This window comes from Nymphaea colorata, unplaced genomic scaffold (genome assembly GCF_008831285.2).
Source record: "Nymphaea colorata isolate Beijing-Zhang1983 unplaced genomic scaffold, ASM883128v2 scaffold0153, whole genome shotgun sequence".
Taxonomy (NCBI): Eukaryota; Viridiplantae; Streptophyta; class Magnoliopsida; order Nymphaeales; family Nymphaeaceae; genus Nymphaea; species Nymphaea colorata.
The window spans coordinates 1-22,500 of NW_022204659.1; the positions used below are offsets into that span (position 1 = coordinate 1).

Below are 22,500 nucleotides of genomic sequence, written 5' to 3' on the forward strand. Positions count from 1 at the left end.
AATGGAAATGACATTAGTGGGAATATAAGCGAAACGTCCCCAGATTGAGTCTCAACTATTGGTAAAGCAGTCATACTTCCTTCGCCTAAACGAGAACTTAGTTTAGCGGCTCTTTCCAAAAGGCGGGAATGCAAATAAAAAACGTCTCCTGGATAAGCTTCGCGACCAGGTGGTCTTCTTAATAGAAGGGACATTTGGCGATAAGATTGTGCTTGTTTGGAGAGATCATCATAAATTATTAAGGTATGTCGTTGACGGTACATAAAATATTCAGCCAGAGCGGCTCCTGTATAAGGAGCGAGGTATTGTAATGTAGCAGGCGAATCCGCTGTTTCCGCTACCACAATGGTGTATTCCATTGCTCCCCGTTCCTGGAAAGTAGTCACTACCTGAGCCACGGAAGATGCTTTTTGACCAATAGCTACATAAACGCATATTACATTTTGACCTTTTTGATTGAGAATAGTATCTGTAGCTACTGCTGTTTTACCGGTCTGTCTGTCCCCAATAATTAATTCTCGCTGACCGCGTCCTATAGGGATCATCGAATCAATAGCAATAAGCCCCGTTTGAAGAGGCTCATATACGGAACGTCTCGAAATAATACCTGGAGCGGGAGACTCAATTAACCGATATTCAGAAGCTAAAATTTCACCCCTCCCATCAATAGGTTTAGCTAGGGCATTTATAACACGACCCAAATAAGCCTCACTCACCGGTATCTGAGCAATTCGTCCTGTTGCTTTCACGGAACTACCCTCTTGTATCATCAAACCGTCACCCATTAATACAACGCCAACATTATTGGATTCCAAATTCAGAGCAATACCTATCGTACCCTCTTCAAACTCTACTAATTCACCTGCCATTACTTCATCAAGACCATGAATACGAGCAATGCCGTCGCCCACTTGAAGTACGGTACCAGTGTTCACAATCTTTACTTCTCTATTATATTGCTCAATCCGTTCGCGGATAATATTACTAATTTCTTCGGCTCGAATGGTTACCATTAGTATCTCTTAATTCTTTCTAGGAAGCAAAAAAGGAGAAAAATAATACCTATCCTATAGTAGAAGGACTAATCGGTTATTTCTTTCATGGCCCCAAGTATGCCAATATTAGCACCGATGGTGCGTAAATGTAACTCGCCGTTCAAACAATTATTCAGAGTTCCTAGAGCCCCTTGTAAGGCTTGTTGGAAAACTCGTTGTTGGACCTGATTAATCGCTCTTTGTTGTTCGAAATGAATGCTTTCGTTTTTGTAATTTTCTAATTGTTCCAAATTCTGATAAGCGGCATTAATCAAATTTATCTTTTCTTGTTCTATCTCAGAGTATCCATTCACTCGAAACTCTTCCGCTTCCCTTTCCACTTTCTGTAAGCGAGCCCGTGCTTTTTCAAGCTGCTCAACGGCTCCTCCGCATAGTTCTTCTGAATTGCGAATAGTACTCAAAATCCTCTGCTTTCGATTATCTAATAAATCACTTAATGAAAGTAGATTATCTCCCCATCAATTCCACAACTTCCACGATCTCTTCCCGAACCGAACATGAATCTTTCGATTCATTTGGCTCTCACGCTCAATTAAATTACTTATACTTATGGGGCATTCCCATATCTCTTTCTTAATGAGCCTACCCTCTCTTCTCTGTTCGTATTCCAGGATATAAAAACTGATACAAGAAAACCCAGGATCTCTGGAGGGCTCTTCTGACCAGACCAAAAAAACTTGTAATTGTCAGCAAAGTCGTTTCTTTTATTTCTTCACATCCAAAAGAATTCTTTCTCATTTTATACACATAGGTCGTCGATTCAGCATTAGATAAAAAGGAAGGGGCGAGGTACCCGTTTTTCCAGTCAATGGTTCAAATCATTTTATTGATATGAGTGTTCTATATCAAATAAATTCCCAACAAAATGATTTATGCATTTTGAAACCATCTTATCTTGTACTAACGCAGTGGTAGAAAGAGTACCGTGTTGTGCTTAGACTTCAAACAGTTCAGCTTTAACCATGTTAACTAAATGGTCTCACATTATTGGTTAATAGAGAATCCAATTTACCAACGAGTCACGAAATGCTATGGTTCTTACATAGGACTTATTGATTTATTCAGAAGTAATTCGTTGAGATCGTGCACCTTTCTCTATTATTAGATTACAATAGCAAAATATAAAGTGCAGCTGGTTGGTTCCAGCCTATTCTTGAAATACACAACTCGCACACACTCCCTTTCCAAAAAAGATCAATACACCAAGCACTACACTTAGATTTATTAGATTTGTTGCTAAAATATCGGTATTAAACCCGAAACTCCCGGCGGATGGCCAGTGACCCAAAAAAACGAAAGAATCGGTTAGATTTTTCATATGCTCTCCTCTTATCTTATGGATAGGAATAGGACTAACAAAATAAAAAAAGATTTCCTTTTTTGTATCACTTCACTCCTTATTTAGATCCCCGATAAGACACTTATGAAGTCCCAAGTCTCGTGTCAATTGCGACATACCCTCCTAAAATAAATAAAAAAGGGAAAATGCTCATTCATTGGACTAAGGGCGGGAAAGAAGAAAGCGAGCGGAAGCGGATCCACTAATTCCTCAAATCAGTACTTCCCCGGAGTATTGGATCAAGGAAGAAGTGATTGTAGGAGTGAAGTGTTGAGTTGATATAATTTGAAGAAGCGAAGTGGCAGGGCCAAAGCAAGAAAAGAAGTACGTATTTTTCACATTTTCACGTTTCTAGGATTACACAAAGGGATTAGCAAATAAAAGTGCTAATGCCACGACCAGCCCGTAAATTGTTAAAGCTTCCATAAAAGCCAGACTAAGCAATAAAGTACCTCGTATTTTACCCTCTGCTTCTGGTTGTCTAGCAATACCTTCTACGGCTTGGCCCGCAGCAGTACCTTGACCGACTCCGGGTCCAATAGAAGCAAGTCCTACGGCCAATCCAGCAGCAATAACGGAAGCAGCAGAAATTAGGGGATTCATGGTAAGCTCCTCACAACAAAAAATGAAGAAATGGTTAATGATATAATCAAATAAACCAATGAATTCTTATATATAATTAATGTTATTATTAATGTTATATATTTATATTATATATTAATTAGTTACATTACTTATTATTTCATATTCCATCACTAAGATCCATACAACTAAACTAAGAACTCCGAACCCAATTTGAGTTAAGAAGTGATGTGATGATATTTGATATTACTGAATCATCAGAACTACTTCAATATCTCGTTTTTATTCACTATCCAAGTCTTTGAAAATCCATATTAGTTCTTCTATTTCTTTGTTCCGAACCCACTCTTTCAATTCCTCCCTCCTTCATCTTCTCTATATGCATTCATAGGCTTAACTTCATATTCAATCCACATATACAATAAAGTCACAGACGAAAAAGGGAAGAGCTTATATATCGTAATCCATATAAATAAAGTGGAATCTATATCTATTAAAGTGGAATCTATATCTATATAATAGAAAGTTGATGGGGAATGAAATAATATAGATGGGTAGTCCATATATATGAATATCTACTATCACATATACATGTTTTCTTCCATAATGTAAACCATCGCCATCTTATTTCTATTGAATCGGATCGGACCCTGGAATCATCCTTCTAAGCATACACCGGAGTTCACATATAATATGTAATGTAGCTCGGCCCACCTAACCTACTGAATTTTTCATCTGATTCGTGAACTCTTTCTTGTCTTTGTCATTATCTCACATGGATACAAACGAAGAGATTCATCAAAGCGAATCATCCCATATCAAGATTTGATTGATTGATCCAACTCCTCTTAATTCCAATTTTGGTCAATTGTTGAATAGAATGGAATGAAATAGCAACGGTTCCGCAGAACATAGTTCTTGTTGTTTCGTCGCGCGTCCCAAACGGATAACAATTATTTATTATCCAAATTATGAATCTTCGTAATTGACTGGGCAAATAAAGGCGATGTATGACATGAATAGGAAAAAAGGGGGATCTTAGGAAAAATTGGGAATCTCCCCCTTTTTTTTACAATTCCGTAGTGTAATACGTAATATAATAAATATTAATATCGTACATATATATCTGTTCCTACTCTATATCATACATATCATAAATATAGATTGATATATCAATCATTTCCTCAAGCGGGTATCTTGAGCTACCCATGAATTATTTATTGGAATAAGATTCATGGGCTTAATTTTGAATTGATTGAAATGAAAAAAGAAAAAGCGACTGTTTGAACTTTGAAATTCAAACAAAGCATTATTTTCTTATTTCTTATTTGTACTCAATGATGACCTTCCATGGATTCACCTATATAAGCCGCGGCTAAGGTTGCAAAAATGAGAGCTTGAATACCGCTTGTGAATAATCCGAGGAACATCACAGGTATAGGAATCACTAAAGGTACTAAAGAAACAAGAACAACAACTACTAATTCATCGGCCAATATATTCCCGAAAAGTCGAAAACTAAGTGATAAAGGTTTTGTGAAATCTTCTAAGACATTAATTGGTAAAAGTATTGGAGTTGGTTGAATATATTTACCGAAATAACCCAATCCCTTTTTAGTAAGGCCTGCATAGAAATATGCCACTGACGTGGGTAAAGCTAAAGCAACAGTAGTATTTATATCATTCGTGGGTGCAGCTAACTCCCCATGAGGTAACTGTATGATTCTCCAAGGTAAAAGAGCACCTGACCAGTTAGAAACAAAAATAAATAGGAACAGAGTTCCAATAAAAGGAACCCAAGGACCATATTCTTCTTCTCCAATTTGAGTTTTGCTCACGTCTCGAATGAATTCAAGAACATATTCGAAAAAATTCTGACCGTCGGTCGGGATAGTTTGTGGATTCCGAACGGCTATAGCGGCTGAACCTAATAAGATAGCAATTACGACCCAGGAAGTTATAAGTACTTGGGCATGCACTTGGAAACCCCCTATTTGCCAATAGAAATGTTGGCCTACTTCCACGCCGGATATCTCGTATAACCCCTTTAGTGCGTTGATGGAACATGGTAGAACATTCATATTACCCTCTGACAGAAATGGAACTTAAGAAGGAATTATTTTGATTCAACCATTTATACTAATTTAACTTAACCATATATTTCAGATATTAATTAATGAATTAATCACGTAATATATCCCCGGCAATGAAAATCTCCTTTTTCACATTCAGGAATAGTAAGAATAACCGATTCAATGAATCTCTGGGTTTCCCGAAGCGAAGTAATTGACTTATCTTATTATTAATCAACGACTTCTTATATAGCTAGAACGTCCCTGACAAATTGCGGATACTAATTTGTTAAGAATCAATCGGATGGAAGCTATAGCGTCATCGTTGGCTGGAATCGGAATATCTGCGAGATCTGGATCACAATTTGTATCGATTAAACAAATAGTTGGAATACCCAAAGTGACGCATTCTCGAAGGGCCGTATATTCTTCTTGCTGATCAATGATGATTACAATATCGGGTAACCCCGTCATATATTTGATACCGCCCAGATATGTTTGAAAGTGAGATAATTGTCTCTTCAATATTGCTGCATCCCGTTTCGGGAGACGACTGAGTTGCCCCATCTCGGCTCTCACTCTCAAGTCCCTGAACTTCTGAAGCCTCGTTTCCGTAGTGGACCAATTCGTTGACATACCACCGAGCCATTTTTTATTGACATAATGACACCGAGCCCTTATTGCAGCTGATGCTACCGAATCAGCTGCCTTATCTTTCGTACCAACTATTAGGAAGTGTTTTCCTCTACTTGCTGCGTCAAAAACTAAATCACAGGCTTCTGATAAAAAACGAGCAGTTCTCGTAAGATTTGTAATATGAATACCTTTACGCTTTGCAGAGATGTAAGGTGCCATTCTAGGATTCCATTTCCTAGTACCATGACCAAAATGAACCCCCGCTTCCATCATCTCTTCCAAATGGATGTTCCAATATCTTCTTGTCATTTATCCCCACACTTCCTCTAAAAAAAAGAGACGAGGTACCCTGAAATAAATAATTGTTCCAATGGAACCTTCTACCGCGGGTTAACCGTTGATACACGGTCCAAGCTTCATTATGAATTCCTTTACCCTTGGTTTCGATATTCTCTTTATTAACAAATGACCATTATATTAGCTTAGCTAATAATGAATCCGCTCTTATGAACGATTGGATTAGATCCCATAGCATAGAATGGTTGTTCTGATGTATTATGGAAACTCTTTGGCTTTGGGATGCAAGAACAAAATAATTCTCTGTGGTGGAACAGAATATCTCTCATTTCCCCCCGAAAAAATTCTTCTTTTGTATTTCCAAAGGAATGTTGTTGTATTCCCTTGAACGGTGAACGAATCGTTTGAATCCGGTACCAACGGGTATCATCCCCCCAGAACAACATTCTCTTTCAGACCTTTCAACCAATCAATACGACCCCGGAGAGCGGCTTTTGCTAAAACTCGAGCGGTTTCCTGAAAACTAGCTTCTGATATGAAACTTTGAGTATTCAGAGATGCTCTCGTTATTCCCAATAAGACGGCTCGGTAACAAATAGCCTCTTCCAAAGCACGACCTGCTCGTTCTGCTCGCAACAATCCGATTAGTTCCCCGGGTGAAAAAACATTAGACATTCCATCTTCTGAAACCAACACTTTTGATGTTATTTGTCGTACAATAATCTCTATATGCTTATTATGAATCTGTACCCCCTGGGATCGATAAACCTTTTGGATCTTATTAACCAAAGAAATACGACTTTGCGCTATGGTGAGTTCAGCACCAATCAGGAATCCCCAAGGAATTCCAAGAATTCCTGTTATATGTTCGTTCCAACCTTCAACCCTTTTTTCTAGGTTCATCGATATTGAATCAATCGAACGAACTTCTAACACTTGTTCAACCTTTGGAAGGCCGTGAGTTATATCACCAGATCTCGATTTTTCATATATAAATGTAACTAATGTATCTCCTTCGTAAAAGATTTCTCCATAATCACCATGAACGGTTGCTCCTCGGGTCGCCAAATAGGGTTTAGCTGATCTTATTATGAAAGAGTCAAGATAAACCATTATAACTTGACCAGATTTTATGCGTGTTCCGTGTTTGGATAGACATACATTTTCACAAATAAACTGTCCGAGGCTCATTATTCTGGTTGTGGATGTCTCCTCACAATAATCGTGAGGGAGAAAGCACGAACCGAATAGATTAAAAATGATGTCACTGCATGGATTTGCATTAGAGATTCTCCCGTTTTCGTCCACTAAATAATACTTAAGTAGTTGGAAAGTCTGTTTTGGATTATTATTATCCAGTATTAAATATTTATTTAACAAGATCTCATTATGAGTTATTGAATGATAAGATGGGGAAAAATTATGAATTTTAGGTACAGTACCTAAGGGACCCAACAAATTAAGAATTGGAATCGGGGTATCCTCTTTTTCTTTAATTGATTCTTTGGTCACATTGTGATATTTCGAAACATTGATGCGAGAACAATTAGATGATGAAAAAACTATAAGAGATTGGCCTTCTTTATTTCTATTAAGAAATGTACGAACGGTTCCTTGATGTTGACTAAGTGATTGAATTTTAACCTTGGAAGAAAAAAGATTGGTATTGGCGCAATATGACCCAGTATCAGGAATCACTGAACCTGGTCTATCATTCCTCTTTCCGGTATACAAAATAGGAGACTTCACCAATTCAATTCTTATGAAATATCGAATCAGATCATTTGCCCTTACTTCAGCAGAAGAAGCCTGAACCTTTTCTATAGAACCTTTTCTGTCTTGGTCCAAATTCAATACTAAACAAGTACGAACCAATTGAATACTTGTATGGGAAATTCCTCGAATTGGTTTGCCATCCCCATAAAGGATATAATTGACAACTTGGAGTCGCAAATTATCCTTTTCCTGTAACATATCCCCAGGGAAAAGCGTTACTAGATTTATCCCATCAGCTATTTCATATGTCACTACGGGTCGTACTGAAACAAAATATTTTTTCTTGATAGGTGTGATCCGTTGGACATAGACCCAATTTTTCCCTTCCCAATTTTTCCCCTTTGATCCCTTATCCATTTTTTTTCTTGCTCCTGGTGGTATCAAGATCCCAATGTGTCGGGATATCTTATCTGTTTCTCCAGGAAAATGGATACCTCCAGAAAAGATTTTCAGTTCAATCTTTTTTTTTTTTTTTTCTATTCGGACCAATCCACCTATTTGGCTTCTTGTATTAAACGTAATTCGTGTATCTACTCCAATGATACTATTGTTCCGTACCATTATGGATGAAGACCCGGGCAAGATATGGACTTCTTCGGGAATGACAAAAAATCGATCTACTTTCATTTGGTATTTCGGTCTAGATTCTTTTGGTCTTCGATACTCAATCAGACCCTCTTTTTTGACGATTGAATCGACCTCTATGATGCCATATTTGGTAATTCCCGAACTGCTTCTTCTGTATCGTGGATCGTCGAAATAAGCAAGAATACTATTTCTACGTAAAATACCATTTGCGGGTATTTCAACCGTGATACTAGTACTAGAATGAGGCGTTAATTCCTTCTCCCGTTCCGGATCATATTGGAATGGTATGATGAATCTATTTCTTCGCCTCTTCGCCAATAAATAAGAATTCTCTTGGAGAATGGCGGGATATATGAAATCCCCATCACCTTTGGATATGACTCGCTCAGATCCTGCTGCATAATCAGAAATCCTTCGCCCTTTTCTCGCCAGGGGATCCGAGCCAAACAATTTGTGTCTCACTCGATTATTATTCACCGAGAAGTCAGAAATGGATCTCTCTTGGACAGAAAGAGATTGAACATTCATTTGATCTTGATCCTTGTGGAGTGAAAAAGGCACTAGACTGGATTTGCACGGACCCCCCGATAAGATCCATAAATGACTTGTTTTGGGTAAGAAATGAACATTACCGTGTGTATATTCAGGTGCATGGTACACACCGGTACTCCAATGCATTTCTCCCTCTGAGTCAGAATAAATATGTTTTCGAACCCTCTCTTTAAAATGGAAAGTGGATGTTCCAGCACGAATCTCAGCAATCACTTGTTCTGATTCCACATATTGATCATTTTGAACCAAAAGAAAACTTTTTGGTGGAATATTCACACTATGTATAATATCCTGACTCTCAATAGTCACATATAGGTCTACATAGCAGAGAAAGGCAGGATGTCCATGACGTGTGCGTGTGGGATGAACCAAATCCTCATTGAATTTGATTTTTCCATTAGAAGGAGCTCGTACATGTTCCGCAGTACCACCTGTGAATACTCCACCGGTATGAAAAGTTCTTAATGTTAGTTGAGTCCCTGGTTCTCCAATGGATTGACCCGCAATAATACCTACTGCTTCTCCCAATTCAACCAGGTCACCATGAGTGGGACTCCGACCATAGCATAATCGACAGATCCAAGATGCACTTCGGCAAGTGAAGGGAGTTCGAATATATATTGGCTGCGCCCGAGAGGTCATGAATCGATTGACAAGCCCAATCCCAATATCTTGATTTCTGGTAGCAATGCATCGTAGACCTAGATATACATCGTTTGCTAATACGCGACCTATTAGCGTTTGGATCAAAATTCTTTCCGTCATCCCCTTTCGAAGACTCACGGAAATACCTCGGGTACTTCCACAATCCGTTCTACGTACAACAATATGTTGAACTACTTCAACAAGTCTACGCGTGAGGTATCCAGCGTCTGACGTTCGTACAGCAGTATCCACAACTCCTTTGCGGGCTCCGTAGCAGGAAATTGTATATTCCGTTAAAGAAAGTCCTTCGCGTAAATTGCTTTGAATGGGTAAATCAATCATTTGTCCTTGGGGATCTGACATTAATCCTCTCATACCTACTAATTGGTGGACCTGAGATGCATTTCCTCTAGCTCCAGAATAGGACATTATATGAACTGGATTTGAAGGATCAGTCATCTTAAAATTAAGATTCATTTCTTGTCTCAAATATTCACTTGTGGCATACCATATCTCGATTGATTGACGTAATTTTTCTACCGCATGTACATTCCCATAATGATGGTGCTTTTCCAAAATCAAACTTTGTTGTTCAGCATCTTGGACTAACCATCTCTTAGAAGGTGTTGTTAAAAGATCATCAATTCCTAATGAAATGGATGTAGCGGTGGCTTGCTGAAAACCCAGAGTTTTTACTTGATCCAGAATGTGTGATGTATAGGCTATTCCGAAATGATCTATTAATCTGCTAATAAGCCGTTTCATGGCAGTTCCATCTATCACTTTATTGTGAAAGACCAGATCGGCCCGTTCTGCCATAAGTACCTCCATATTCTGATGAGTAGGATTCGACAATGGGTTTGAGTCAGTGATACTAAGACTTCCTTTCCTCGATCTTGATTCACTTACAAATTCAGGAATTATGATACTAGTTGAACCAGACCGAACTAGATTCCGAGAGATATCACATATCAGGTACCATATGAATAGGACCGACAAAACCCCTGTACGGCTTCTTCTATTTCTCGATAAAAGGAAATATGGCCAACAGTAGTTCGAATGTATATACAAAGCATTCCTTTTTTTACACTTCTTACTACTCGATAGTGATCATAAATCTCATGATAAGTGCCCAAAGATTCATATTGAACTTCGATGGGAACTTCTCTATTTATTGAGGCAATGACACGTTGATCTAGTCGCCACCGTAGCCATAAAGTACTATATAAATCGATCCCTTTCTGCCGATAAGCCCCAAGTGCATCGTAGGAACTACAAAAATAGGGTTCTTTCCCTTTCCTATACTCATAATTACTATGATCAATTCTTTCATTTTGGTAGTTTCTGGGGTTACATGGATTATACCTATTTGCACAAATACCTCTACGATTCCCCATCGTTAATACATAGAGCCCCATAAGCATATCTTGAGTGGGTACGGAAATGGGATCCCCAATGGCTGGAGACAAGAGATTCGTATGAGAAAACATAAGTAAACGAGCTTCTGCTTGAGCTTCCAAAGATAAAGGTACATGAACAGCCATTTGATCTCCATCGAAGTCCGCATTGAATCCCTTACAAACCAATGGATGTAAACAAATAGCTCGTCCCTCCACTAAAATAGGTTGGAACGCCTGTATGCCTAATCTATGCAAAGTGGGTGCTCTATTTAGCAATACAGGATGCCCCTGCATAACTTCTTGAAGTATTTCCCATACAATGGGTTCTTTTTCCCGAATTTTACTTTTAGCAAGTCCTATGTTGGAAGCAAGATGTTGTCTGATTAGACCACGAATTACAAATGTCTGAAAAAGCTCTATTGCTATTTCTCGAGGTAATCCACATTGATGCAGTGAAAGCGAAGGGCCTACCACAATGACGGAACGACCCGAATAATCGACCCGTTTACCAAGTAGAGTCTCGCGAAATCTTCCCTCTTTGCCTTCAATTACATCTGAAAACGACTTGTAAACTTTATTGTGACCGTCCCTCATTGGTTGTCCGCGGATCCCATTATCAAGAAGTGTATCTACAGCTTCTTGTACCAATTTTTCCTGACACATTACTAATTCCCCCGGCGTAGATCTACTTGTTGTTAATAGATCGGTAAGAGTATTGTTCCGATAGATAACTCTTCTATAAAGTTCATTAATATCTGAACTCATTGATTTACCCCCATCAATCTGAATGATTGGCCTCAACTCGGGAGGAAGAACTGGTAATAGGGACAAAACCATCCATTCTGGTTCTACATTTGTTCGAAGAAAATGCTTAGCCAATTCCATGCGTCTAACCAAAAAATCTTTTCTCCTCCCAATTTTTCTATCTTCCCAGTCATTCCCGGTTGATCCTTCTTCTCCCAATTCCTTCCATTCCACCAATGAACGATCTATAATAATTCGCAAATCCAGATCGGCTAATTGTTCTCTGATAGCAGTAGCTCCGGTAGATATTTCTCGATTTCTAAATGTATCGAAGCCTTGGGTAGTAAAAAAAAGTGGGATACTGTATTTCCGGGATTGGATTTCATATTCGAATGAACCTCGTAATCGTAAGAAAGTAGGTTTTTTAGCTATGGGCCTAGCAAAAGAAAAATTGGGATAGGTTCCTATAGGATCTTCCCCCCCCCCTAAAAATCGGACGTGAAGGTTTCCTCTCATCCGGCTTAAGTAGTTATACCAAATAAGGGGAACTTCCAAATTTTGCTCTAGAAAACCCCACAAGGATCTACTCCTTACTCAAGTTCCCAGTGAGGACCAACCCTCATTGATTTGATTTCATTCTTCCCTTTACTTCCTCAATTAGTCATTCAATTACAACATAAATGTGAAATTATTGAGTAGTCTACTTCCCTTCGAATGATGAATCCCCTTAAGGAATACATTGAAACTCACAAAGGATTTACTTGTCTATATATCGTTCCGTTCGATCCTTTAGGTCCCTACTTTACCTCGACGATTATGCCATGTTCTTCCTTGAAGCATATATGCGATGGATAGACTCCTGTAACCGTGCCATCATATTTCATTTCTAATTGCTTAACAGAATTTTTTTTATAAATTTAGAATTCTAAAAGGAATCTAATGGCTAGATCCACGAAAGAACATGAAAAAAGTTTAACGAGGTACAACTAGCAATTCCCTATTACTCTCTTAGGGAGTCGACCATGGATTAATTCCTCTTTCATTTGGAGGTATTGAATACACCCACACCCAAAATTCTGAGCTTCATGTTATTCTTACCAATAGACATGTCAGAGCTAGAGGCATCCCAATCGGATTAAATAGGATGACAGTTTTTCATTCTGAATCTGTAAAATCGTAATTTCGATCAAATCACACATCGCAGTATACCAGGCCTTCTAATTCCTTAAGAGGTTTATCTGAAAGATTCGCGATATAACTAGGAAGACGTTTCAAATACCACACATGAGTCACCGGGCATGCTAGTTTGATGTATCCCATTTGATATCTTCGGATCCGAGAATCAACAGATTCGACTCCGCATTGTTCGCAAAATTTCGGTTCTTCTTTTTCACCCCCGATCACTCGATAATTTCCACAAGCACAAATTCCACTTTTTATAGGTCCAAAAATTCTTTCACAAAACAACCCATCTTTTTCCGGTTTATTGGTTTTGTAATGAAAAGTATAGGGTTTTGTCACCTCTCCAACTATCTCTCCATTCGGTAGGATTTTGTTGGCCCAAGCACGTATTTGTTTAGGAGAAACTAATCCAATTCGAAGTTGTTGATGTTTATACTGATCGATCATAGAAGAAAAATTATGATTCATTCCGATCAAACTTCCTTCCTATTCATCTGGAAGTTTTTCTCAGATACAAGGAAATGATTCAGTTCCAGAGATAAAGATCGTAGTTCGCGAACGAGCAATCGAAAGGATTCTGGCGCACCCTCAGGATTAGGTATTGTTCCCCCAACGATCGTGGTACCAAGTACTTCCTGACGAGCTCTAATATGATCGGATTTATAAGTGAGCATCTCTTGTAAAATATGAGCAACACCAAATCCCTCTAGAGCCCAAACTTCCATTTCTCCTACTCGTTGTCCACCTTGCTTAGCCCTTCCCCTAAGGGGTTGTTGTGTAACAAGTGCATAATGACCACTGGAACGTCCGTGGATTTTATCATCAACTTGATGAATTAATTTTAACATATAGGACTTTCCTATTATAACAGGTTGTTCAAAAGGATCTCCTGTTCTTCCATCAAATATTCTGCTCTTTCCAGGATACTCGGGTTCAAATACCCATGGATTTGCTGTTTGCTTACTGGCTTCATATAATTCAGAAAACACTAGTTTTCTCGAAGCCTCTTGCTCGTATCTCTCATCAAAGGGTGTTATTCTATAATGTCTGCCCAGCAGGTCTCCCGCTAACCCGAGCGAGCATTCAAACATCTGTCCCACATTCATTCGCGAAGGTACTCCTAATGGATTGAATACCATATCAACAGGTGTTCCATCTTGCAAATAAGGCATATCCTGTCTAGGCAAAATTTTTGAAATGATACCTTTATTCCCATGTCTTCCAGCTACTTTATCGCCCACTTTGATTTTACGTTTCTGTGAGATATATACACGAATCATTTCTGGATTATAAATGGAACCCCCCTTTTTCTGGCCCCACCTGACATCAATAACTCGACCTCTTCCGCCTATAGGCAACTTTAGACAAGTTTCTTTTGCAGTGGATACCTGAATGCCAAGTATGGCTCGTAATAATCTATCTTCTGGAGCATAGGATGATTCTTTCGCTGTCTGAGGCGTTAATTTACCTACTAAAACATCACCAGTTTCTACCCAAGATCCCAGCATCACAATTCCATTTCTGTCTAAATTGCGGAGTAAATAAGGCTCTAAATGAGGTATTTCATTAGTGATTCTTTCAGGTCCTTGGCTTGTCACATGAGTCTGAATTTCATATTTCCGGATATGAAAAGAAGTATAAATATCGTCATAGACTAGACGTTCACTAATGAGTACGGCATCTTCAGAATTGTAACCCTCCCATGGCATATAAGCTACTGATACATTTTTCCCCAAAGCGAGTTCGCCACCAACCGTAGCCGCACCATCCGCCAAAATTTGCCCCTTTTTCAGGCATTTACCCCGATGAACCTGAGGTTTTTGATGCATCCAAGTATTCTTGTTGGAACGCTGATACATAACCAACGGAATGCTTATAGTGTCCCCATTACCTGATAAAACGATCTTTTCAGCATCGGTATAAATGATCTTTCCCTCGCGTTCGGCTATAGCCGAACCCCCTGAATCGAGAGCCGCTTGGCGTTCCAAGCCGGTTCCAACAATACACTTTTCGGACTGAGAAAGCGGAACTGCTTGACGCTGCATATTAGAACTCATTAAAGCCCGATTCGCATCATTATGCTCGATAAAAGGAATGAGAGAAGCTCCAATAGAAAAATATTGGAAGGGATAAATATTTCGAAGATGAATCTGTTCCCATGCAATAGTCAAGAATTCTTGACGGTATCGAGCTGGACCAACTTCTTCTTCCTGAATACCCCGAGTCAACGCCAAAGAATTTCCCGCCGCCACCATATAGTATTCATCTCTACTCGGGGATAAATAAACCATCTGTTCTTCTTTTGATCTCTCAGATATTTCATAAAATGGGGTCTCTATAGACCCCCAATCACCAACCCTTGCATGAATAGCTAAGGACCCAATAAGTCCAACATTGATTCCCTCGGACGTATCAATTGGGCAAATACGCCCATAGTGACTAGGATGGATATCTCGTATACGAAAACTAGCAGTTCGTCCTGTCAATCCCCCAGGACCCAAATAACTCGATTTTCGCCCATGAACTATTTGTGTCAATGGATTAGTTCGATCCAAGACTTGAGATAAAGGGTGTAGGCCGAAAAATGATTCATAAGTTGTTGTTAATGGAGTTGAAGTTACCAAATTACGAGGAGTCGGTATTAATTTATGCCGAATTGCTCCACATATAGTTCCCCGAACCACATTTTCCAAGCGAACCAAAGCCAATCCGAATTGATCCTGTAACAGATCCGCTACAGAACGAATACGTTTATTTTTCAAGTGATTCATATCGTCGAGTGTACCCATTCCAAATTTCATTCCGATCAAATGATCGGCAGCAGCCAATACATCTCGTGGTAACAAAAACGTATGTTCTGGGGTATATCAAGATTCAGTCTCTGGTTCATATTTCGTCGGCCAATCCTTCCTAATTCACATCTTTGTTGAAAAAATTTCTTTTGTAATTCTTTACATAAGGACTCAGAAAACACCGGATCACCGCCTACACAAGCAAATTTTTGATAAAACTCTAAATGGCATTCTCCTTTGAACCAATCTTTTTTTTCTCCTTCTCGTTGGGAAAACAAGAAAATTTCAGGGTAGCAAACATTGTCTAGAATTTCTCTAGACTTAACCCATAGCTGATGATAGAACTAGAATAGAAATTTTTGTTTCCTGCTTACACGGGCCCATATCCTTTCTTTCTATCAATCTCTAATCTGATCTTCCTCCCCATCTGATATTATGGTGCCAGTATAGACAGAAATCCGTTATGATCCAATCCTGTACTGTATAAATACCGGGACTTTGCAATATTTGATTGATGACAATTCTGTAAATTCCATTTACTATAGAGGTTCCCAAGGATTCATTAGAGGAATGTTTCCAAGCAATACGGTTTGTTCTTGCATATTTCTACCGGTTCTCCAAATTAACCCCGCCGGTACATATAACTCAGAGGAATATGTAATTGATTCATACACAGCATCTCTTTCTTTTATCAAAGGTTCCACCAATTGATAAGATTCCCCAAATAATTGAAATTCAATTTCTTGATCTGTATCTTCAATTTTTGGGAAATTGATGAAGTTCTTCCATCAAGCCCTGATCAATGAACCTACAAAATCCCTCAAATTGGATCTGACTAAATCCAGGTATTGTAAACATTCCCTCATCTCCACCATCCCGGAGCATCTTTAGTTTCCCGTTTTTCGAAAAAATCCCATTATTGGCTCACTCTTTACCGAACCGTACGGATACAGATCGATCTAGCAATGATGGAATGTATATTCCGTTTACTGAATCACATGAAATTTTATTCAACCCCAAACACATACATATATATGTTATATGTAAATGGAATGTATGGGCGGAGGGAAAGGAGAATTTTGTACTAAAATTCGAGCAACAGATGCAAATCTAAATGACTCGATAAAACATTCATGGAAACAAGTTGGATTCTGCCACTGATACCATACCTATGGATACCATACCTATGGATACCATACCTATGGAGTCTTATTACTTATTAGAGAATATCAAATGGTCTATTTGATCCAATTTCTTTGTATATCTTCTACCTTTTATCTATCAATTATGTTATGATATTATGATCAGATCTGGTTAGGTACCAGAAAAATGGATTGATTCGGGATTTGATCTGTTCTATATCTACTATATCTATGTTATATAAATGATAGAGAGACAGAATAATCAGAACATTAGAAAAATCCGGGTGGCTTTTATTTTAGCACTTAGCTCGTTGATTCCGTTGTTCAAAAGATAATTCACACAAAGGAGGATCTATTTCGACCATTTCATTTGAGTTGTTAGTAGAATACAATTGCAGTACGTACGTAAGAGGAGTTGTATCGATGAAGTAATGCGAAGCTAGCTAATCTCGCTAGCCCATACTTTATTGCAGTTACACTTGGATATATATTTCGTTCGTGCTATATCATGAATTTCTATTCCAAATGGATCATGATTGACTATAAGGGTGTGTAAGCTATCTTACTGTTTGGGGTTTACATAAACACATAGTTGTTATTATAATTAATTGGAATTGAATTGGATTGATTTTCTTCTTATTACATTAAAGTAAAGCATTTGGAGATCAAAAGAACCTTTCGTAAATTCACATTCACATTCGTGAAATAGTTAATGGTTCCAATTAAGTATTAAATGACTGTGACTGGAAATTTATTCTTTATTTTCTTTTTATTTCAATGCAATCAATAAAAAGGGAAGTTTTTAGGTCTTATGTTGAGATACTATACAATAGATCTAAGAAAATCTAAGAAAATGATCTCAACTAGAGGAAGAGTAAGTTGGGTAAAAGATGGATAGGATAAGGAAAACAGAATTGGAAGATGCAAATCCAATAAAACCAATGATTCAGTAACCCTCTCCAAAAAGAGTATTTACGCCCATTTATTATTTCTTTTTTGGCGGCATGGCCGAGTGGTAAGGCGGGGGACTGCAAATCCTTTCTCCCAGTTCAAATCCGGGTGTCGCCTGATCAACACAACAAATGGCTCGGAATCCTGCTTCGCTGATATAACTGGCCTGATTCTTGCCCGGTGGACGAAAAGGACCGTTGATACTTTATTTTATTTATCTTCAGAATCCGCTTCAAATACGCAGGTTCTATGAAAGAAGGGCTGTAAATCTTTGCTCCGAGGATCCAACTTATAGGAAAGACTATAACTATCAATCTTTCCGAATTACCATACCCTACCAATGCCCACTGTAGGGTCTCCTGATTCAGTCGTGAATTAGATCTCGCTTAGATTCGCCACGGGGGAAATCCTAGGGGTTGTGGAGAGGGCTGAAGATACTTTGTATACAGGCCGTACTCGCGATAGGATTTCAGTGCTCAGCCAGTCATTCAATAGTGAATGGTTAACTGGCCCCTATAGAAGAAAGTAAAAAAAGAATTTTTAATTTTTCTGTGGTAACCCCCGCAATGTAGCAATGTAATAGGGTGTCTACCGATTGTTTCACAGAAACAGAGATAGTAAGGTTTAGCTTAGGGAGAGACAGTTATCCATCTTGATGGTATATATGTAGATATATTTTCCCTATGAAACGCAACAAAACAAAGAATAGATCTTACTATTACGACATGTTCCATTCCCCTAGTAACATCCCCTTGATACTTCTAATGGGTAACGTGTATCTGTTGCGCTTGTGCTTAATTCTTCCTCACCACAAATCAATCCTATATAGGAAATAGAGACTTGTTACAATACAAGCGGATCCATTGGATCGGTTTGTCAATAGCTTTAAGTCATAATCTCTTTTTTTTGACTCTGCACCCCCAATTCCCCTATTATTATTTTAGGGATCAATAATGTAACAATTCCTTCATATTCATCGAGATAGGGGGCATGATTCACATGGATATAGTAAGTCTCGCTTGGGCTGCTTTAATGGTAGTTTTTACGTTTTCCCTTTCACTCGTAGTATGGGGAAGAAGTGGACTCTAAGGGTACTACTAATTGAGTGTAATTGAGTTGAGTAATCAGCTTGTATCAATTGTTTAATTTCATAATTAGATCGTTTTATGTTTAAATAAACATATCTTCCATCTCAAAATTCCACAGAAATTTAGTAATTAATTACCTTTCATTTTCATTTAACCTTTGGATCCGCTATCTCAATTATTCCCGCGTTCGTATTTTGAAAATCAAAGCAACTCCCCTGATAATGATAGAAAATTGATTTTTTCTAATCAAATTGATTCCTCCAAAATATTCCATTTCATTTTGATGAACCCGTTCTTTCTTACCATAACATTAACATCATTATGGCATAACATTAACATCATTATGGATATTACAATGAGGAGCAACAATCCCTATTTGATTTCTTTCCCTCTTTACTGTTCAAAGGGGAGTCGTTCTGCTATTATGTAGAGTAGATACAACTTTATACTGTAGGCGACGAGAGGCTACGCATAAGAAAAGAAGAGCGCCCGGTGATCCACATATACTTACCTTAGACTCCTGGCATTTGATTTATGCTTTATCGCCTCACCATCAGGGTTCAAGCATGAAAAAAAGGTCTACTACCCTTTCCAGATACGAATAACTTACCATAGAACTCCTTGGATCGTCTAGTACAGATCATCCAATTCACAATTCTTTCTTTTCTTCGGAATTTAATTCTAAAAAAAATTACTTGCCTTTCTTTTGTATATGCACATACTACTCCTCCACTCTTCGCAATAGTTAAATTAATTAGTTCTACTACTTAATTTAATCAAACAAAAATCTATCCTGATTACTGATTATCATTATGAAAGTTATTAACTTAATGAAAGATTAATGAAAGAGAAACCTATGAATTAGTACAATTCAGTTATTAACGTTAGATTCTTTCGGATTCATCAAAATAAAAACGAATGGATGGGTGAGCGAAGAGATGGAATGGGAGTGCTATTTGAATCTATATATATATATTATATATAATATGTGATAATGAATTTATGGATTTGCATCCACATGTATGTATGTAGATTGATTTTAAATTGATCTCTATCAATTCCATATTCCATATCTTCATACAATAGATAGTACGGTAGAAAGGTTCATATAGTTCTCCCCACCGTACTATCTCATCTATTGGATACATACACCGAGGATTCAATCCAGTCTGCTCATTTCATTTAAGACTTGGAATTGTCATCCCTTTCTTTCATTTATTGAATCATTTTTAAAAGAACTAAACTAATAAAATTAGACTAACTCAAGTTTCATTCAAATTAATCATTTTGACTGACTGTTTTTACGTAGATGATAAGTAAAAAAGCAGTAGGAACTAGAATGAACAGCGCAGTAGCAATAAATGCGAGTATATTTACTTCCATAATCTCATAATTTCATTTTATTTTGCTTCGCAAGAAATCGGATCTAATCCCATAGAGATGATCAATCCTTCTCCATAATTTTGAAATTCAATGGGATTAATTAAATCCTGATAATACTGAATCGGATTCTAATATCATGAATAACATATCTGATCTATCAAATCAATTCATCGTCGAGAATTGAATAGTATAACATAGGAAGATCTTTTATCCATACTGAATCGAAAAATTGCATTCCTGACCCCCACCCAAGAATCCCTTTGAATTTCTCATATTTTTCTACTCTTTCGTTCCTTTCTATAACCCGCCGTCCTCATTCTTTATAGAATGATATCATATGAATGAGGTTCGACCAGTATTCCATCCGTCATAGATCCAAACAGTAGAAGTGAACTGGAAACGAATTAAGTTCTAAGCTAAGTTTTTGTGATGACCTAATCTTCTTGAAAGACAGAGAAAAATGAAAAAAAAAGATTATTCGTTCTATTTTCTATTCTCCACCCCCAGAACAGAAAGACAGGATCTTTGATTGATCTTTTATTAGTATTCGTATCCTCCTTCCTTTCCTTAATTCAGACGTATAAATCGAGAATCCAGCGTGCAATTTGGGCGAGATAAAGAGATTGTCCCCAATTCAATTAGTAATTGAGCTTACCTTGCCCGATGATAAATGTGAAATCAGGATCCTTCCACCTGGAATTAGACACTGCTCTTGTCTCCTCCCCTTCGCAGAAGGCGGAGAGATGAATCAATCGATTCATAGGATCCCAGGTCGGTGCGGGACTGACGGGGCTCGAACCCGCAGCTTCCGCCTTGACAGGGCGGTGCTCTGACCAATTGAACTACAATCCCAAGAAAATGAGGTGTACAGCTTACATTATTTATTGTTTATTTTGATTTTATATTTTGATTTTATTTCATCGAACCATAACCGTATAGATAGATCATATAAAAAAATACGACGCCTGTAACGGATATACTGATATACATATCTACATAGATAGAAGAGAAGATGGATGGATAAATAGCAAAGCAACCTGTGGTTATTGCCAAATTGACTGACAATCCATCTTTCAATGAAAAAGGCTCTTTTCTTTTTCATCTTTTCATTTGATTTCTCGGATTGGCTGAAAATAATTCAAAATAATTCATAGATCCAGATTGTTAGAAACATCAGAACATGGAGGAACAAATAGAATCAAGTTGACTCTTTATTCCTCCATATCATCATGTATTTTTGGAGTACGGATTGGTTATATCATCCTCAAGGATCGGTGAATTCTTGGGCCGAGCTGGATTTGAACCAGCGTAGACATATCGCCAACGAATTTACAGTCCGTCCCCATTAACCGCTCGGGCATCGACCCAGGAAGAATCAATTGTCGGTTTATTGATAATTCATGGTCAATTTTTCTTTCGTCGTACCCTACTACCCCCAGGGGAAGTCGAATCCCCGCTGCCTCCTTGAAAGAGAGATGTCCTGAACCGCTAGACGATAGGGGCACGCCCACCCGATCGCCATCATACTATACTCATAGTATGAGTAGTTTTTTGGAATTGTCAATGTCAATATAATGAATGCTAGGATACGAACAACCTTTCGTGCTTTTGTGATTCCGTATACATATAATATTAATGTAAGAAAATTTCTTTATTGTTCATTCAGGAACCTTTCATTACATTATATATTTATATATTCTTATATAACAATAACAATTCTTATATAACAAAGATGAATTATATAATCTAATCATAATCAAAATAATGGAGTATAGGGGATGTCTTGCCCGACAGAAAAAGTCAAACCCATTCATTCTAATTTTCACTCATTGATTCGCGCATCATTAAGATATAATAGACATAGACTGTTATATTACTATTCATTTCATATATGTATTTATATATGTATTTAATTGAATTAACTATTCATTGTTCCTGAATGAGCCCCCATCTGTATATGTATATTGTATATATTATATACAATATATACAAGATATAATTGTACAAGATATAATTGTACAGGTATATCCAGTAGATTGGCTAAATTTGTGAATTAAACAGGCCCTTTTAACTCAGCGGTAGAGTAACGCCATGGTAAGGCGTAAGTCATCGGTTCAAATCCGATAAAGGCTTTTCCATGAAGCTGCAATGGTCATTTTTCCGCATCCGGTAGAGATGGTATAAAAAAGGGAACTGCCTGGCAAAGTTATAATGAGTTATGGGGTTGAACACTTGTTCATTCATTATGATAATAGGATGTCCCGCATTAGGAAGAC

At 37.8% G+C, this 22,500-nt stretch overlaps 4 protein-coding genes, 2 non-coding genes and 2 pseudogenes across 6 annotated transcripts; 1 reads left to right on the forward strand and 7 right to left on the reverse strand.

The window, feature by feature from the left end:
• Positions 1 to 6: 6 nt before the first annotated feature.
• Positions 7 to 1,020, reverse strand: LOC126409382 (ATP synthase subunit alpha, chloroplastic-like; annotated as a pseudogene).
• Positions 1,021 to 4,297: 3,277 nt separating this feature from the next.
• Positions 4,298 to 5,057, reverse strand: LOC126409383 (ATP synthase subunit a, chloroplastic). Its single transcript, XM_050075401.1, has one exon. It carries the CDS (start codon positions 5,055 to 5,057, stop codon positions 4,311 to 4,313), a length of 747 nt encoding a protein of 248 aa, XP_049931358.1. The 3' UTR covers positions 4,298 to 4,310.
• A 225-nt stretch (positions 5,058 to 5,282) lies between these two features.
• On the reverse strand, positions 5,283 to 6,160 carry LOC126409384 (30S ribosomal protein S2, chloroplastic). Its single transcript, XM_050075402.1, has one exon. It carries the CDS (start codon positions 5,991 to 5,993, stop codon positions 5,283 to 5,285), a length of 711 nt encoding a protein of 236 aa, XP_049931359.1. The 5' UTR covers positions 5,994 to 6,160.
• A 135-nt stretch (positions 6,161 to 6,295) lies between these two features.
• LOC126409380 (DNA-directed RNA polymerase subunit beta''-like) lies at positions 6,296 to 10,513 on the reverse strand. Its single transcript, XM_050075400.1, has one exon. The coding sequence runs from the start codon at positions 10,371 to 10,373 to the stop codon at positions 6,408 to 6,410; it is 3,966 nt and encodes a 1,321-aa protein (XP_049931357.1). The 5' UTR covers positions 10,374 to 10,513; the 3' UTR covers positions 6,296 to 6,407.
• LOC126409385 (DNA-directed RNA polymerase subunit beta') lies at positions 10,398 to 13,342 on the reverse strand. The gene is made up of 2 exons (XM_050075403.1): positions 12,886 to 13,342; positions 10,398 to 12,138 (listed from the first exon to the last, which is right to left on the reverse strand). Exons 1-2 carry the CDS (start codon positions 13,334 to 13,336, stop codon positions 10,514 to 10,516), a joined length of 2,076 nt encoding a protein of 691 aa, XP_049931360.1. The 5' UTR covers positions 13,337 to 13,342; the 3' UTR covers positions 10,398 to 10,513.
• LOC126409381 (DNA-directed RNA polymerase subunit beta-like) lies at positions 13,342 to 16,706 on the reverse strand (annotated as a pseudogene).
• A 1,094-nt stretch (positions 16,707 to 17,800) lies between these two features.
• On the forward strand, positions 17,801 to 17,870 carry TRNAC-GCA (transfer RNA cysteine (anticodon GCA)). Its single transcript has one exon. It is a non-coding gene; the product is annotated as a tRNA-Cys (tRNA).
• Positions 17,871 to 21,002: 3,132 nt separating this feature from the next.
• Positions 21,003 to 21,076, reverse strand: TRNAD-GUC (transfer RNA aspartic acid (anticodon GUC)). Its single transcript has one exon. It is a non-coding gene; the product is annotated as a tRNA-Asp (tRNA).
• Between the last annotated feature and the right edge of the window lie 1,424 nt (positions 21,077 to 22,500).

Excerpts from the sequence above, each read along its gene's own strand:
- LOC126409383 (XM_050075401.1), bottom strand. The coding sequence starts at position 5,057 with ATGAATGTTCTACCATGTTCCATCAACGCACTAAAGGGGTTATACGAG.
- LOC126409384 (XM_050075402.1), bottom strand. The coding sequence starts at position 5,993 with ATGACAAGAAGATATTGGAACATCCATTTGGAAGAGATGATGGAAGCG.
- LOC126409380 (XM_050075400.1), bottom strand. The coding sequence starts at position 10,373 with ATGGAGGTACTTATGGCAGAACGGGCCGATCTGGTCTTTCACAATAAA.
- LOC126409385 (XM_050075403.1), bottom strand. The coding sequence starts at position 13,336 with ATGAATCATAATTTTTCTTCTATGATCGATCAGTATAAACATCAACAA. Across the intron at positions 12,139-12,885 it reads AGAAGGCCTGGTATACTGCG|ATTTTTCTTTTGCTAGGCCC; the intron begins ATGTGTGATTTG and ends GAACCTATCCCA.